Below are 19,006 nucleotides of genomic sequence, written 5' to 3' on the forward strand. Positions count from 1 at the left end.
ACATGTTATAGAGGTCGCTATTGATGAAATAAAAGCGCCGATGGTATCGTCTAATGACGTAGTCACGAAAATATCATTGAGCATTTATACGGGACGGAACTCACGCGTACGAATCCTGAGTATAGGCTTACAGTACGCCTATAGGCTATACTCAACAATGATGTATGCATAACAGAAATGTATAGCAAAGGTCATTAGCGTGTTCAATTTTTTTCTTTTTTTTTGGGTACCAAAACTTGATATTATAACAAACATAATGTCCTCTTCAAATTTAGCGGTCGTTTTTATGTGCAAACCGACTTTAAGCAACAAAAAACACGATGTAGATTAATTATCGATCGGGAAACACTCGGCAAAATTCCCATCAACCCCGGCCGATAAACATCACCACAGTTATGACAAAAACCGTGGCAACCAACCATTTTGAAACTATCTTTGTCTTCTTGTATTTCAACAAAGGCCATTCTCGGACACAGATATTCTCTCTGGGATATGCTGATTACGTCACGCATGCGTGAAAAGAGAATCGTGAACCAAAAGCCAACGCTTAATTATAGAACTTGATGCTTCTATACCAATTGATCATAACTGCAGCAAATGTCACTGGTATAAGTCTATAAGAATTGACTAAATCTTGTAATGTAATTCCATCATAAGTGCACGCTCTTACGCACCGCCGACACGAATTGAATGCTAATGTAAGTCAATGTGAATACTACATGGGCGTGAGATCCCGTTATAACGCCCCGAACAATGTTACCTTTCAGCTCAAATTCCGCAATTTAACTGCATTTACAACGATTCTAAATTTCCGGTTTAAATGTATGACTATAGATTACTATCGAACTGTCTGCTACATTTTGATATAAATGTTCCTATACATTTTAAAGTTAGATTGTGCAAAATGAGGGCTTTCTGTCTAGACAGAAGATTGATCGATTTGTCATTCTACTCGTAAAACCACGTTGGGCCCTCCCTCCTCCCACACTCCACAAGGAACATTTAATTGCCTTCCTAGGGAATTTATAGGCCTGCGTCTTTGTAAACATTTCTGAAATCCAAAACAAATTGCAACTGAAGTTTATGTTATTTCATTATCGACAAAGCTGAGAACTATACCGACAGACTGATATATCTACTAACGTTTCATGGACAAGAGGAAATATCATTTTATGACTTTACTGACTGTATCGACCTATCCTATTCGACCCGGCATTCAACTGCTTCATCCACATGGATAGATATCCCTTACCCTCCCCCCCCCATGCCCTCCCTCCCCAACCTCAGACTCCCAAATTTGGAACAGATTCTTGCAGTGTAGTTTCGTATCCGTAACTTTAAACAGAATATTTTAGCCCAAGAAGAACATAATTGTGTGAATATGAGTTCCGATGTATTGTGCGATAAAATGTGATTTCTTCCGACCATTGTTGACGGCGATAGGCTTACAAGTGCCCGACTTTACATCGACCCTTCATATATAAGAATATTAATGATAATAATGAACACTTTATGGGGTTTGACAGCTTCTATGAATCAAGCCGAACGCCAGTACGTATGTATACACAAGTGGGTAATGAAAGCGAGTCATTTTACGATAGCTGAAAATATAGACTATCCCGTGGTGGCAAATTGGCCTAATTCATAACAATTTTTTGTGTTAAAGGGTGTATTTTAAAGTCACACTTTAAAGACAATCTTGATAACACTTTACGGCGTACTATATGAGATGTCTTCTCTTTCTCAAATTCATCTCTAGAGTGCAACTCTTCATTTTGTATTTCAGTACACATCGGTACAGTACAGTGTAGTTAGGCCTACAATACAATACCGTTTAGCTATATAAGAACAAGTTTAGTATCTGTTCTGCATTTCGGGGCCCTTTGCACTTTGTCTTGTTTATAATGATATGGGTTTATGTATTAATCATTGCTCTGTGCATAATCATGGGGAGTGGGGGTTGAAAGTGGATCAGTCGTTTGGTTTTCGTGCCTATGTTCTTTTTTGGATTATTTTTCTTAATACGAAGTACGATACAATTACAACACCTACATTGGATTTCCATTGATTACAATACATACATGCAGTCCTAACATAATATATATATATATATATATATATATATATATATATATATATATATATATATATATATATATATATATATATATATATATATATATATATATATATATATATATATATATATATATATATATATATATATATATATATATATATATATATATATATATATATATATATATATACTCAAGGGCGTAGGAACCGGGGGGCCCCAGTGAAAAATGTGGAGGGGCGGAAGTATCATTCCGCCCCCCCCCCCCGCTTCGCAAGTCAGAAAACCCCTTTTTCATTTCCAAATGAGAAAAAAAATCTCATTTGGAGCACCAAATTGCATCTAAGGCCTGGTGAAAATACAAAATTAAGTTTACAAAATGGAGTGGGTGTTGAAGTGTGCTATATTGCACCAAATTGCATCTGAGGCTATCTGGAAATGCAAAAAAATCCAAAGGGGAGGGGGACATCCCCTCCCCTTAGACCCCTCCCCCAGGCCGGCCATCAGTCTTCAGCCCCCCCCCCCACTCAAAAGTACCTTCCTACGCCACTGTATATACTGCAATTTATTGCATCGCACTGCACAGTAAACTGCTTCTCGGCCTTTTTTTTCGGGAGGGGGGGGGGGGGGACATGTGCAAACAGTACACAGTGGCTCACCAACAATCATGTGTAGAAGCTATTCCCTTTCCGACGGACTCGTGATGGTCACCTGACATAACATCGTCACATGATCAAACGGTTACAGTCTCCATGTAATGGGACTGGGGGTCGAAAGTGGATCAAATTGTTTGGTGTTTGTGTCCAGGTTCTTCTATCTTGAGTGAAGTTTCTTTAAAAGTGTATACTGCATTTAACTGAATATCAATACGGTGGGCGTATGAAGGTTGAATGGAGTTCACGGTTTCGAGTCCCCACCCCCCCCCCCGCCCCCACCCACCCACATTCGGCGGATGGACAGAACACCTGCAGGAAGCTGGATTAGTGACTTGGAAATAAGTGTTTAATAACGTCATCCCACTAGAGACTTAACAGGTCCAAATGTATAGATGTAAATATATTTATATTACCAAATTGAAATGGGAAACATTGAAACAAGGTGGTGCAATGACAATGCCTATAAATAACGATAGAAAACAACTCGTTGTAAAAGCTATTATAGATTTGTGTTAATCGAAACCAGAATTAGTATCTAAACACGTACAAAAGGTTGACGTATGTGCATGTCTAGGGAACAGAAAAGAAACATTAATGAATAAAAAACAAGACTCCGTTCTAATTTCCCCGCTTTCCAGCCTTGTTTGTAGTATCCTTATTCCGATATTTTGCATTTTAACGCGACTTTATGTATGAATTATTCCTTATAGGAGTGACGCTGAATATTCCCCCCCCCCACATACCCACACACAAAGCTTAAAAAAAACTCCTTTTCCTGCAATTAAAAAATGTTGCTCTTTTCTCTGTCAGTGTTTTGTGCGAAATTTAATCATCTAATACACACTTTTCAATGAGCCTGACTTGTTGCAGACGAAATCGACGGTGAGGTATTGTCAAGCCGGCGGAAATTTCACGATACCCGCACCTGCTAGGTTGGACGTTTTTACGTCACAGCAAGGCGTTCTTCACGGCCTGTGCTTCGCATTCCGGAGGTATCTCTTGAAAATGTTTAAAAATGCAATGATTTTTGAAGGCTTGCAGAGGGTCACACAGACCTCCTTCTGCAGAGAGGGCGTGACTGTGCTATGACGTTATAAATATATTATGATTCCTGTTTTGTACATTTTTCGTAGCTATTCCCTCCTTGTATAACCACCAGCCAGCATAAGATAATTACAGTAATTGGTTGGGAGAATGGGGAGGGGAATGGGGAGGGGGAATGCAGAAGGGAATGGGGAGGGGGAATGGGAAGGGGGAATGGGGAGGGGGAATGGGGAGGTGGAATGGGGAGGTGGAATGGGGAGGGGAAATGGAGAGGGGAATGGGGAGGGGAAATGGGGAGGGGAGTTGGGATGGGAAGTGTAAAGGGATGGGAGGTCACAGTCTCGAATTAAGAAGATAAATCAATTTGATGGATATGATTGACTTCTTAGATCAGGATTCAGCTCAGAAGCTTTGCAGAAAGTGTACAGGAGTTAACGAAGTGATTATGCCATATGTGATTGGAAGAGAAAGTATGATCTTTGATGTGGTGGGCATTGCTACCTCACAATTTGGATGCTGCATCCATCCAATTTGCACCCTACAGCCAACCGTTGATCGCCAGGGTAACTTGTCTGTCTCGGACAAATAAAATAAAAAGATCATAAAAGGAAAATATAAAACTGAAACACACAGAGACAGATCTGTTTTCAGTAAAACTTTTGTTTTAATTTGCACCACTTTTCATTATATGAAGTAGCATTCTTGTAACATGGTTTTCAAGTTTTCAAATCAATATCTTAGGCATTTTGCAAACTCTAAATAAACTTTAAAAACATACTGTACGTTCAACTAAGAATGATATAACTTCAAGACCGTACTTAATATATTGACCATGTAAGTGATGTTAAATTTGATAAATTTCATTTATTTCCTCTGTAGTTCTTGGACACTCCGTCCGGAAAATGAAGGTCATTTGGAGTTCAGGAAAACAAGATCGCTTGAAGAAAGGTCAACTTTAAATGATGGTTCTCCACTCGTTAATCTCCCATAGGCATTTTTCTCCAAACAGCGGAACATCTCAACACCCTTCACAATGCAACATCAAGCCAACATCACCCTGTGAACGTCGGAAACGAAAAGGGGGCTCCCGAGGGGCAGCGGTGATTAGCAGCCATTTTCTGATGGTTACGAGGATGATGACGACGTTGGCTCTTTTGAACCATCTGTATTGACTTTACTTGCTTCCACTTTGACCTTCAAATCCTCTGTTTTCGCTTCACCGGGTGGTTTAGGCTCAATCTAAACGATGCAAAGAGGGAGAAGAAGGTAGTCTGAGTAAGTAAAGCTGTTTAACGCAGCAGACAGGCTATTAGACTCATATGACTGATGAGCGATGATGGCCTTTGCAGATGATATGTAACAAAAGATATTACCGGCACGGTAAATACTGAATTAATGAAATGAGAACTTAATTAGATTGCTTGATTTACATGTCCTTTTTCAAAGCCACTGAGAGTAGGAGAGAATAACTGTTTCCAAATTGGCTCTGCTTTGGTCTCCTGGGGACCTATTGAGTAGCTATTTCCGGAGGCTTGCAAACATTACGATAACGACTTCGTGGGTAATTGGGAGCTTTACGGAGACCCCTGCAAAATTGGACGTCATGGCCATATGCTGCAAACAGAGATTGAAAAGAATTTGCAAAGCTTCTTGCCTTCGGTATAGTTTACCCAATTTTGGCAGATCTTATTTATTTTACTCCCAGTGTAGATACCTTTCTAGTTTTTTAATTAATTTCTGTTGACATTTCTATGACAGTGAGAAAGAGTTGCCAACTGATTAGCAAAGATAAAATGATGAAAGATTATTCCATCGATTCCAGGAAAATATTTCACGATTGATGTTGAATAAAAATTTATTTAAAAAATTCATAATTAGAAAGCGGATAACCAAATCAGCTACTGTACAGTATCGTGTGCTTCCCTTTTTATTCACAGAAAATATTCTAATTTTTTGTCACAAATATTTATTTTTTCTTTTCCAGAAGAGGGTAACCAATGTCTGCCCCCTAGTGAGTCTCTTTCCTTCATTTCCATTTTTTTCTGGTCAGTATTAATATTTTAATATTTAGTGTTTATTGTGAGTCAAATTTTGGATAGTATCCCCCATTTATGTGTAAATATGACCAGAATATTTTATTGTATGATGCAATGGCCTCATCCTCTACAGGTTCCACAAACAGACATTGACAGTGAAGCCTTTTTTCTCTTCACAGCAAATTTTTTTAAGGTGGAAGGTAAAACGAGTGGGAACACAAAACACGATTGATCTTGCTGGAGTAAAACTAGAATATTTTGTGACCACAGAAGATGTACACATATATTGTTTTCGTTTCGTCCAACAGGCTTTCTCCAGCTAAAAGAAAATTCACACTTGTACTCTGTAGTGATGCTGATGTTACATTCACTTTTCATGGACTTATTTCTAGATGCTATCCATGTGTATAGGATATGCTTTCAAATGCATACTGTAGCATCTACGGACAATACATGGTAAAGTTTGAACAAAGTTTACAAGCAGGGAGGGGTACCAAAACAAGTTTCAGACTAAGGGGGGATGGGGTGGGTGGGGGAGGGTGCATGACGATGACAATTCCAGGTCCATTGGGAGAGGCCAAAAAGATCCATTACTGAACCATGTATTTTATAACTTTTTGTAAATTTACGTGAACTCCAATATTTTCCAGTATATAGGTAAGTACCAAATACGGCAACCCCATATGTGGGTTACTCTCCGTTTGTAAAAATGGAAATTAAAAATGATAATAATGTAGGTCTAATCGTAACCACGACCTCCACTCTCTACCTTCTTTACATCTCACTTCACGAGCCTTGCCCAATTACGACAGATCAGAGTATTTATAGCATGCATGATATATATATATACAGAGATAAGCAGACTAACTGTACAGCAAGAGCAACATAACAACACAGCTGGCTGTGGATTGCATACACAATATACGGTCTGTACGTGATCGTGATCATCCCGTTGCTAGGTAAATTTGAAAAACTCAATTACGATACAGATCCCACGCTTAAATTAAGTGAAGTTTGCTCGTCGGTGGTTGTTAGCATTATATCTATACGATATACACGTACACCTCTCATCTCACTAACTCTGGATTTTGCCCTCTGAACTTTTCATCAAGTACAAACAAAGAGTCACCCATCAACGGAGAGATCTACGTCAGATCTTCGCATCAAAAATTGACTCCATATTTCAATCATTAAGCGTAAGTAACTCACAAGAAGGGCAAATATGATTTTTCGAAAATCTGTCCTAAAGGGCAAAAAAGACCTCTCGGGAAGTTATTTCAACTCACTCGTGCTATCCTAGCTCTGAGATTGTAAGGGTCGTTGAACTCGTGCTGACAATTAGCGTACCCCATCCCGAGACCGACTCCTCCTCCGAATGCGATCGGCCAGGGCCTTCCTGCAAATTGGATGATTAGAAATTATGAAATGAAAAACTTGATGAGGATCCGATGAAGGACAGGGTCATGCTTCTTATGATGTCATAAACTGTCGACTGATATTTTAAATTTCCATGAAATTATCCTCATCTGTCCCCCCAAGCGGTGCCCATTTTTATATTATCGAAGGTTTACAAGCAATTAACCACGTTGGCTGCCTCCACGAGACTTTAGCAAGCTCCCAAGCGGTAACAATATTGTCGTCATTTTGTCATCGTATCCAATCTTTTTCAAATTGCGTGTGATTGATGACGATCAGAGGGATAACAACAAGCGATACTTAAATAAGTCCTGTAAGTCATAACCTTTTAGATTATTTGGAAATATTTGTTTGTTCTGCAACATTTTCCTATACCACACAATGTCTCTTGCCTATAGATTATTACCTGATTATAACAGACTGTTGTAATTAATGGCAAATGAAGTAAGGCCTATCTTGGCATGATCATTCAAGCAAAACAAAAGAGTTGGTAGATTGAGAAGTTGAAAGTTATTTGTAAAATTCAAAGGTTTTCGAGCCAAACAGCTGGATAATGTGTACAGGTGGTGAAAAACAAGCAGGTTGAATCATTCAATCGTGTTGTGTATTGCCCGGGTTGGGGCTAATGTTTGAACCTCCAAAACCGTTACCAAATAAGACATGCCAGAAGTATCATAATCTACACATTACCAAAATATTCCCAGATGTTGGATCATCTGTACATCTAGGGTTACAGTTCGAAGGTTAAGTGATTTTTATAACTTGTAGAAAAGCTTAAAGTACAGAACTTAGTGTGGTCAATTTGAATTCAAATTGAATGTTAGTGCTTGCTCAAGCAAAATTTGCTGAAAGCTCTTGAAAGTAGTGTAAGATTGAGGAGGGGGTATTGGTGGGAAGGGTGGTTGTTTTCAATGAGGCAAATAAATGTTATGATGCTGAGCTGAGAGCCTGGTAAATTTATGCTTTGAGGATGGCAGTCCATGCTTCTTGAAGTTTGGTGATCTCTCTTCATGTATTATGCAATTTTCTAGCTTATTTAGGGGTCATATGAAAGACCTTTAAAGTAATAATGCTCCCTTCTTCAGACCCGGTAGAATACCCTCTACAGTTTCAAGTACTGGTGAAATTAGAATGATTTTTAGAACCAAAAAATAAACTTCAGTTTTAATTTGGCTGACATTTTGAAAAGAACAGATAAACAACCTTAGCTAAAGAAACTATATCTAATTATAAAACACAAATGAAACAGCTTCAAAGAACAAATGAAGCTTCTTTTAAAAAGTTCATCAAATTATATGCAACACTTTGGGTACGTTGTGTAAAAGATCACTGTTTCTCAAATCTCAGAGGACCCTTTTCTGAGGGCAGTATACAACAATGTCTTCTTACTGGAGAAGCAGTATAAACTCGATAGAGGGACGTAAGAGGATATTTAGACTGAACGATCTACAGTGTTGTGTAGTAGACCTACCTGTAATGTTCATTACATACTTTTCTGCATAACAAAACTTGTTTTTTCTTTTCAGAACTACAACTTTGACAAATTATCTTGTATAAACTTCAAGTGAACTGGTAGTTTAATTTTGGTTCAGTACTTTGAGACCTGGCTTTGTGACTGAGACCAACTTACAACACACTGTACAGTGCTTGTAGTTACCGTAAGTCTGTACATCAGGAATGATAAAAGCTACAGCACACAGTACTGTATAGACTAATGAAATTATTACATATTAATGTAATTATTAGGTATTACTAATTAGCTACAGTACATTGATTGGGGCAATAATTGTTATCACAGTGTATTTTGCTTATGTGTGTTACACAACTTTCCACTGTAGTATGAAACATTTGGCATGTGGGCCAATCATTGGTGAGAAACACAGTCACATGTACACAGTACATGTATGTACTGTATGTGAGGTACTGTACACAAGTCCCATGTATTAACTTAGAACTGTCATGACATAGCAGATATACTGTACATCTCTGCACCAGAAATAACAATTTAAAGCAACCAAACATTCTACTTCAGTTTCATAGAAAATGTAGATAGTATTGCTTGAAACATTAACCCTTGAACTTTAAGCACAACTTGATTTACACTTTATCCAGTATCAGGGTTATAGCTAGGAGATTGTGAGTGCTGGTTAAATAAATTTGCGAAGCGTAGCGAGCGTAGCGAGCGAAGCTCTCGCATCCAATCATGAGATACACGTCATACAGGGGAAACCCCGTTTGTGCACTGTTTTATTTATACATTCGAAGTACGAAGTACAGCTAGACTTCGTTTTACACTGATTTTAGCTTACTTTTCATGATGATTTTTGCTACTTTTCAGATTTACAATTGGTAAATAACAGAAAAAGGTGACGTTATTATCATGTTTTACGGCAAGGGAAAGATAAATTTGTTACTTTTGTTGTATTTCACAAGCATTTTACTATTTTTTGTGCCGGCCAGTGGACTGTTTATTCACTTCCAATGCCGGCCGGCAGGCGTGAGTGGCGGTTACCACCGGCCGCCGCCGGCCGGCGTGGCTATAACCCTGTCCAGTATACTGTACACTCTTTTGACAATGTGCAAATTGCTGTACAAAAAATCCCACAATGTACAAATGACATGGCAGTTTGTTTGTACACTATGTTAGTTTCAAACTCCAAACTGTATACAAAATGTAAACACTTCAGTACTGTACTTATGCTACAGTATGACAGATGAGCATTTATAATTGCAACGTTTATCACCTGGTCGGAGAGGATGGGGGGAGGGGGGGGGGAAGCAAATCATGGAGAAGGGAATTAAGAAGAGAAGAGTCAAATGTGTTTCCGTAAAGTTACAAAACGACCTTCTAAAATTATGGAAATGAGATAGGGAAACTTCATCAACTGAGAATTGACCTTCAAAAGTGTGCTCCTACTGTACATGGTTATCCATACAACGGATAACATGAACGGAGACAAGGAAAAAACACACTGGGGAAAGTAAAAGCTGCACTAGAAATCTGCGAGCACTGATGCAGATGGAAGAAGGACTAGTTGATTGAAATTAAATTTCAGGCTCAGTCACCTGCTCAGGGATTTGGAGATCACTTATTGACAAATTAGTAGAAGAAACAGGTGCAAAACTAGCTGTATACATATATACTGTAGACTAAGGATAAAAGCCCGGTCTTCATGCAAACAGGTCAATAGATGCTTGGAAATAAAACGTTTCTAATCACATTATAAATCCATTCTTCCTGATTGGTGAACAGCACAGGACTCATATGAGAGACCCTGCAGTGATTCTCCTTCCCAAATTCATTTTCTCCCCTCTGGGCCTCTTGGGAGAAAATATGCATTGATTTATCTACAGGAAAGTAAATTCACAGATTCTTGGCAACTTGACTTGCAAAATGTATTTATAAAGAAGGAGGGGAGGGAGGGGGGAGGGGGGAGGGGGAGAATTAAAATCAATTTCCAAGTTAGGGTCTTGAAAAGTCCTACTTTATTTGTACTCTGATTTTATTGGATTACCCACATGACTGAAGTTTAACAGTTTCAAATGCAAAAAATTCTGTGTCATTTTCAAGAAGGGGAAATACTGCATCTCAATTGCTTCTCTTATTATTCTATAGTGATACGGTATTGAATATTTTGCATCTGGCAACAGTAGAGTAAGTAACATCATCGCAGAACGTAAGGAGGAAAAAAATCCTTTGCTGTGTTTTTGGAATGTAGAAATTATTTGTAATTAGAAACATTAATTCTTACAATAAGTCAGGAGCAATAATGATCAGTAAGACCAGAATGTTATTCATATACTGACTTAGTCATCACAGTAATGCAATGAGCTTTCTGTGATCTAGCTTGAAAAAAATTTCCTTTGCAAATATCCTTTCAACAAAAAGAACAATTTTTTTTTATATTTGCAAGCAAAGACCTGTACATGGATATTTGGGTGAGATTCTTCAAAAAACAATTATTCCTGAAGACTTCGAGTTGATGAGGACACCCACAACCAACAGACACACTACAATACTAACTGCAGTTCGAGACAAGCATCACTATTGTTTTTGAAAGTGCTCAGCGAATCAATTAAGACTTCAAATAGAATCATTTGCCCTGACAATATCCTAGATCGGACTTAATTTTCTCTTTTTTTTCAGCCGTACCTGAGTTCTTGATGTTTTCTACTCATTGTGTATGCCATACAAGCCACATTTTTGCTTGGTAATTGCTATGTCTTTTAGACATTTTCATTTTTAAATTACATGCAAAATTAAGAAATTTATGTACTGTAAATTATACAAAATGTATTTGAATATATAAATTTCCCTCCTTGAATTTCTTCACTTCTTTTCATGATCTCAAGTTAGGACAAAGGGTTAATACAAACTTTCTCCTTTAACAGTTATTCTTTATAGGGGTCAGAGGTGGCTGTAACCATGCAATACAATAGGTCAAATATATATGGTCGATTCCAACTTCAGCAGCATTATGAGTTCTTCTAGTTACAGTAAAGTAGCTCATACTGTAGTTCAGAACTGTTGTATTTCTATGTTCCTTTAATTTTTGAGAAATGACCCTTTATCAGAGGTCTCATCACTTAAAGTGGCTGGATGAGTTAGTCTAACATGTGTACATACAGTACTGCATTTTTGTCATTTAGCCTTTGAAGAAGATCCTGCTCGGATCGAAACGTCAGGCCAACTTACTTTTACACATTCTCTTACACAGGCTCGCTACTGGATAAGCAGTTTGCTAACAGTTTCATTTTATTATGTGAACATATACTATGTAGTTCAGTTCCTTAGATGCAATCACAAAACTCTGTGGGAAAACAGAAGAGTTTTATGACCGAACAAATGACATATATATTAAAATACCTTAAAAATTTGTCAAGGACAAAATGGTGTTGAATGTCATCCAAAGGTACTCAGTTAATTATACAAAATGTTCAGTTCATAGAACATGTTTCATATAACATAGGTACTCAGTTAATTACTGTATACAATAAGTTCAGTTTATAGAACATGTTTCATGTAACAAATTTACTCAGTTATTTACACAATATGTTCAGTTTATAGAACATGTTTGATATAAACATTAACATTTGGGCCTGTTAATGTTTATATCAAACACGTGTAAATGTTTACATCACAACATCATCATCAATTTAGCACTAAAGGAGCACTCCAAAGATATATTCAATGGTGAATATCTTGATAACCAGAATAGCTATAGAAAAATTGGTGGCACTCAATCCTTTTTATTAGACTTTTTATTAGACTATGCCATATCAAGATTAAAATTCTGTCAATAGTGCATTGTTTTCTACCAACCTGTACAAGTACGTAACTCTTTTTCTCAATCTCGACAGGATGGACACAGGTAAGTATTAAGCCTACAACCACCTGATGACAATCACAAGTCGAAAGCCTTGAATTATTCAAATTCATGAATACAGCACAGGTATTTGATTTAACATGAAGTGTGCCTTACTTGTCTCACAATGTGTTTGTTACTGTACTTGTGAATGTGTGTAAGACAAGGCAAGGATAGATCATCAACAATCAGAGGAATTTATAGATTGTGTAAAATATTGAAAGTCTTTAGATTATAATCATAGTTGGACCCACCAATGCTACAGTACTCTACGGTACTACTTGTACAGTAAATACACTGAATCAGGTACACACCCATTGCATAGATGTCTAAGATTTGATGTTTCAACGTGAGCCTAATTGACAAAACTTGGGGGCGACATTGGTGATGGGAGATGTTGTTTCCGAACTGTTGATTGGTGGAATAAAAACACACCTCCAAAAATATTACTAAAATATTAACGAGTACATTGCTTGAAAGAGCCAATCACACGAGGCCAAGAAGTGTCAAAGTAATCACTGCCGTCTAAAACTGAACAAGTGTGTCCTAAAGTCACATTGTTCTGGGAGCATTAAAATGTACAGTAGGATATTAAACAACAATTTGTTAACTTTTTGTTTACATTTGAGCATGAAAACAGACAAGTAGACTCACACTCAAGGATGCATAAAATCTAGGGACTATCTTTGGGATAGCTGTAAGGGCCTTAAAGGAGCTTACATGTGCAATAAATTAAATATACTGTTTACCATAATTCTTACACGACCATGAGATAAAGGTGCGAACTGTTCATGCTGTCAGTGTCAGTTTGAGTGCTTCAAAGCACGATATGGGAGGACAGTGTAGGGTGGTATAAGTAGCATTTCAAGAGAGAATTGTTCCAAATAACTGACCACCCTCAGCTGTAACACAATTAAATAGAGACATGTATCCAGTATGGGCAGGTCCTTCCTTCCCTCATTTCAAACACTAATTATGAAACATATTCTTTTTTATCATCATCATACGTCCCAGCAACCCTTCCCAAGACCTCCATCTAATAGCTACTGTACCTACCTACTGTACGTATATACAATTTAACCACAGATCTATCCATTTTCTGAATGGTTGCTACTTATCCATGTGGCAAATTGGAGTTACCTTTCAGGTTGTCCTGGTAACAACGTAGGACCTTAGACAAACTAGTTGTTCCTCTTACAGCAAATAAATTTTTGTTTAGCCATTCAAGAAAAATATCATGGAGACTTCAAAGCATATTAAAATCAGTCTAAATATTTAAAATCGGGGATTAATTAACATAAATTATGTAGTCATGGAGGGAACAACAAAAATAAAAGGACAGACCATTAATCTGACCATGACACAATGATTTGCTGTTAAGACCTTCAAGCAGTAGGTCTAGTACCTTCCATCAGGGAAGTAATGTTACTTCCACTTTATGGCCTGCTAAAAGATGGTGAAAAACACCTGAAGCCCGACATCATATTTCCTGTAGACCTAATTATTATATAGTTATTAACTTATTGTAGATCTATATAAAAAAATATAGGGCAAAGACATTTGTACTCACTCTTGAAGAGAAAGACAGAAAATATGACTCCTACACCGAGGCCACCAGCTAAGAAAAGGAGAGAAAATAGATTTATAAAGTATACATTATATACATCCTTAAAATTGTCTTGTTAAGAAGAGCATCATCTGTATATATTTATTAACAACATGTTTGTCACGCTGATAGGCCCTCCAGTACTTTTACATATCGTGAGAGCTATTCAAGTGATTGTCACTTCAATAAGGGTGGTACTGCTGATTATTTACTGGATTGTCTGTTTAATCTAAGAGGTACACCGGTGCTTATTTACACCATCATCGGTTAATCAAGGATTGTGGTCTTGATTATGTACACAATCGTTTTTTAGATAGCCTGACCATCAGTTCAATAATGAACATGTGTTACAGGTGCATATTAATATGATTGTCAGTTAAATAAGAATGATGCACTGGTGCTAACTTAACGGATCGTCAGTAAAATGTGGATGACGCTCTTAATTAGTTTACCTTATCGCCTCTTCGTTAAGCAATTGCTTATTTCCCCTATCTTTCTGTTTCTAAAGTATGCATTGTGTTTAGCGTATTAAGCGGACTGAAAGGGGAGGAGGGTGGGGGGGGGGGTGAGGACGAAAATATTGGCTGTTTGTCCTTTGGAGAGGTCAATGTAAATTAGAAAGTTTGTTAGGGCATAAAAGGAGGCTTATGTGCAAAATGGTGTTATATATACTTTCAATCATTTTAACTACATTTGTGTGATACGAGTTTTCATTTATGAAAGTGTGTTATTAAATGTAAGTCATTTGGGAGAAATTCTAATCATTCAGGGGGCAGAACACATCATCCCCTTCACCCTATGGTTATAGTCCGACAGGTAAGCCTAGCAGCCTACAACTTAGAATTTACAATTATTTGACAATTTACAAAAGATTTCTATGGGTATGGTGATTGGCCAGAAGCCTTGTTGTACAGCAAGAATACAGCGAGAATCTTCTTCTGATCCATTTCTATGCAGGGTTACGGCTAATTCATGAATTCCTGGATTATTGTGTTTACTGAACGCTACACGATTATTCTGATCATGAGCAATTGGACTGTTTATAGTAGATTGGAATTTGGATACATATAGGCTGAAATACAAAGACTTTCCTGGAGCGCTATGGCTTGATGAGTCTTTCAGCTCACAGACTGTGATCACAGAATAAATTCTGTGGAAGTGATCACGTAAATAAGCAAGGTCGCCATACTTATCCACTCAAAAATTAGCTAGACCTAATTAATAATTAGCTACAGCCTTTTCATAGGCCTAACATTAGGCTTACAGTACAGTAGGTTAGGTCTTATCATAATATAGGCCTACACATGATGCCAACTAGAAATGTTGACACCTGAGCTACTGTACACACATGACCAAAGGGTACAACTATAGAATACCCCGCCAACACAAACCACAGTGTAGCCGGCTACTGTACATTGTCGCTGGTACACACAATGCCCACACACAATGAAGATTATAATGGATCACATTATTATACTGCAAGGGTACTTGATGCAGTAATTTCAATGCAGCAGGTGTAATCACACCCGGGGAAAACTTCAGACTTAGTCTTTCTGAAACTTTCTCAACATTAAACTTGTGTAGGAAATGGTTGGGATCAAAGATGGGTCGTTCTTATATATTACTGAAAGGGTATTTGATGAATTATCCGACGAGGTTCCAGTGCCATTCCGCCATAGGTACATGCCGCCATACCTTTCCGCTATAGTTTTCAATCCTTTCCGCCATGGCTGAAAGGCTCAATACCTATGGCAGAAAGGTACATCTCAGGAATGGATTTTACACAGGAATGTATCAGTGAAACTTTCTTTGATTCGCATGGAAAGATAGGTACTAGGGTTGGGCGATATTTGCTTTTTAATGTCACGATAAACAGTTCAAAAATTATCGCGATATTTCGATAATTACGATAATTTTTTCTTGTTGTTTTTAGTGTGTTCGCGAACACACTAAAAACAACTGCCTTTTTCCTACCGGTGATTTCGCGCAGCAAACACACCGAGCATAATGGCGTGGGGTTCAGGGGCCCGCCTTAGAGCCCCGTTGGGGTCAAGGGGTGGAACCCCTTGTGGGGGTCCAGGGGGCGAAGGACCCCAGAAAAGTTAAGTATTTTTGCGTGTCTGGCGATAAAAAATTCGCAATTGAGGATTCAAAATACTGACTAACTTTATGAATTTAAATTGTCACGAAACTGATGAAAGTTTTAAAATGACAAGTTAGAGTAGCTATATAATGTGATAAAATGAAAAGAGAATTAATCTGTCTTACAATCTTTATAAAGTTTAACTTACAAAACTGTCGATATTATGAAACAAACTACGTTCGGCAAAGCCCTGTTTCTAGACTGCCTAACAATCAGTTTACAACTGCAGTGTTTAACCGTACTTAAATATCACGGTAGGCTACATGTGCTTCCAATTTTCCCAGGTACCTTACCAAACAAGTTACAACCCCCCTGTCTAACACCTGTTTGTTAACATTTTTGGCACGGTTCCAAAAAACTTTTCATGGAGTAAACTATTTTGGCTCCACTCTAGAATTAATTAGGTCAGTCAGTAAAGGATCGGTAAAGTTATGCGAAATATTATCTTAGACGTTAAAGGAAAGTAGGTAAATATCCCTGTAACATTAAGGTAAGTAAAACACACCTCAAGCCAACCGACTCCTCCGCATGAACAAAACAATCTATTCCCCATGATACACGAGGCACGGTCTATACCATACAGACATAGCACGATATCAAGGCCCCAATAGCTACAGTATGGCCATCTTTATGAAATTAAACCCTCTAATTCCATGTTTTAGGCCACCAGGCGTGATTAACTTAATGCTAAATATTGTTTCCATGTCCTTGTAGAATTCGTCAACTTCGCAAAATACAATTAGTTGTGTTTTTGTTGTTACGTGAGATCCGTAACCGACGAAGTGGTTAGGCTATTTACTATACACTTAACTATGGTAGGATATTATTATTATTATTATTTTTTGGGGAAATTCTAGAAAATAATTCTTTTCCCCCCGCTTTACACCAGATGTGGTCTTCAGGTTTATTCATAAATGGGTGTACTAGAGCCTTGTTTACATGACACTTGTTGCATTTAGCACGATATGCCACTTTCGCGTGAATTTTTCGAAAGTATTTTGCTCGATCTTTCGTAAAATTAGAAAGGTGTACCAACTTACTTTTCGTACACAATTGGTAATTTCTCTACTGATTTTCAGAGTTTTGTTCTCTATACAGTCAATGTTGTAAAGGACGGGTTTTTTATGAAGTGCAAAAGTCAGTAAATGAAGTTGATAAACTTTATTTCTTTTCAACTTTCTTAACCATGGAATGCTAGAATAACATTTACACATAAAATGGAGATTTTTTTCTACATTTATTTCAAATTTCTTTCACAAGAAATTATCGTCATTTGTTCAATTCTCAAAAAATATCGTCTTGAAAAAAAATTACCGCGATAATAATAATTTTCGATATATCGCCCAACCCTAATAGGTACAATGTCTTCGAATGTGACGGTACGCTGGATAGACTGAATTGTGGTTAAGACGAAATGGGGAATATGTGAAGCGAAGCAATAAACAGTGATTATAGACCTACAGTGCACCCACAAAAATATGCTCCTTCCGCCATACAAAAGTGCTTTACCGCCATCAATCCTGACATGGCGGAATGGCACTTTTTCTTAGACGGAAAGAGCACATCTTCTATGGCGGAATGTACGGCCCCATCCTAAGCAGCCGATGTACAGTAGGCTAGCCACTCCTGGGGAAACCTTTGGACTTCAGAAGTATTTTTAAAAGTATTTGGAGCACACGATGTAGTCACTCGAATTGAGGGGGTTTCTCATGGCAGGGTGTTCTATAATGGCTCCAAATATCTCATAAATTATTGCACTCACATTGCCACTAACTTAGTAAGGCCAACACCTAAGTGGTACTGGCAGTGGTAGACCAATATTGTAGTTATATTGTAAGTTACGTTACGCCTAAGTTATGACAACTTGGGCTAGAACTAGTCTAACTAAAAATTTACTATGCAGACCAATGTAAGCCTAAGTTCAGCCTAACACTAACAGTAACAGTCTATTAGTAACACTATTTTAGGTCAGTTTGTGTAAAGGGCATGTCAACTGTCTTCGTAACCCGTAGGATGTTTAGAGAAATTCACACAAAACAACATACCAATTTTGATCAAAGAGTCAGACACACAGCGGTCCCATTTTCTTCCTAGAACATTTTCACTTCTTTTAGGCTGTTGTTCTGACATTTTCACGGTAATCTTGTTGTTTCGTTAGTGTGTGAATTTGTTTTATTATTAACAATTAGTGACCGCTGTGCTATACCTACATACGGCTAGGAACAGTAGCTAGTCAGTTGCTAGCAAACTAATCTAACTTGCGATAGCTGTGTTTCCAATTTATTTATGGGGTTCTTAACCCCATTACTTCTAATAACCTCAGTTCCTACCTCTCTCAGCATGCTGTTCAAATAATATGAACTTGTTACAAATTAAAAATGTGTTAATAATTGTTAAAAATTCCAATGAGTGTAAAATGCAATTTCATTTCAGGATGTTTTCGATCCCATATTCCGTGAACACAAGCAGATGGAGAAACTAGATGTACTTGTGATATCACCCTTACCTGGCATTATAAGGCGTAGGGGGGGGGGGGGGGTTACAAAGAGCCAGCTTCACTTTCTTGGATCGACTTCTGGGGGTGCGACACCCCGCCGCAAATAGTGGCTTTATTTTATATCTTCTTTCCTTTCTAAACTATACACGGAAAATAAAGGTCTTT

The 19,006-nt window shown here is 37.7% G+C and overlaps 1 protein-coding gene across 1 annotated transcript; it reads right to left on the bottom strand.

Annotated features, from left to right (window-relative positions):
* Positions 1-4,417: 4,417 nt before the first annotated feature.
* On the bottom strand, positions 4,418-18,550 carry LOC139976083 (MICOS complex subunit Mic10-like). Its single transcript, XM_071984518.1, has 4 exons — positions 18,390-18,550; positions 14,166-14,213; positions 7,100-7,209; positions 4,418-5,016 (listed from the first exon to the last, which is right to left on the bottom strand). Exons 1-4 carry the CDS (start codon positions 18,472-18,474, stop codon positions 4,903-4,905), a joined length of 357 nt encoding a protein of 118 aa, XP_071840619.1. The 5' UTR covers positions 18,475-18,550; the 3' UTR covers positions 4,418-4,902.
* Positions 18,551-19,006: the final 456 nt, after the last annotated feature.

Source organism: Apostichopus japonicus, chromosome 11 (assembly GCF_037975245.1).
Source record: "Apostichopus japonicus isolate 1M-3 chromosome 11, ASM3797524v1, whole genome shotgun sequence".
Taxonomy (NCBI): Eukaryota; Metazoa; Echinodermata; class Holothuroidea; order Aspidochirotida; family Stichopodidae; genus Apostichopus; species Apostichopus japonicus.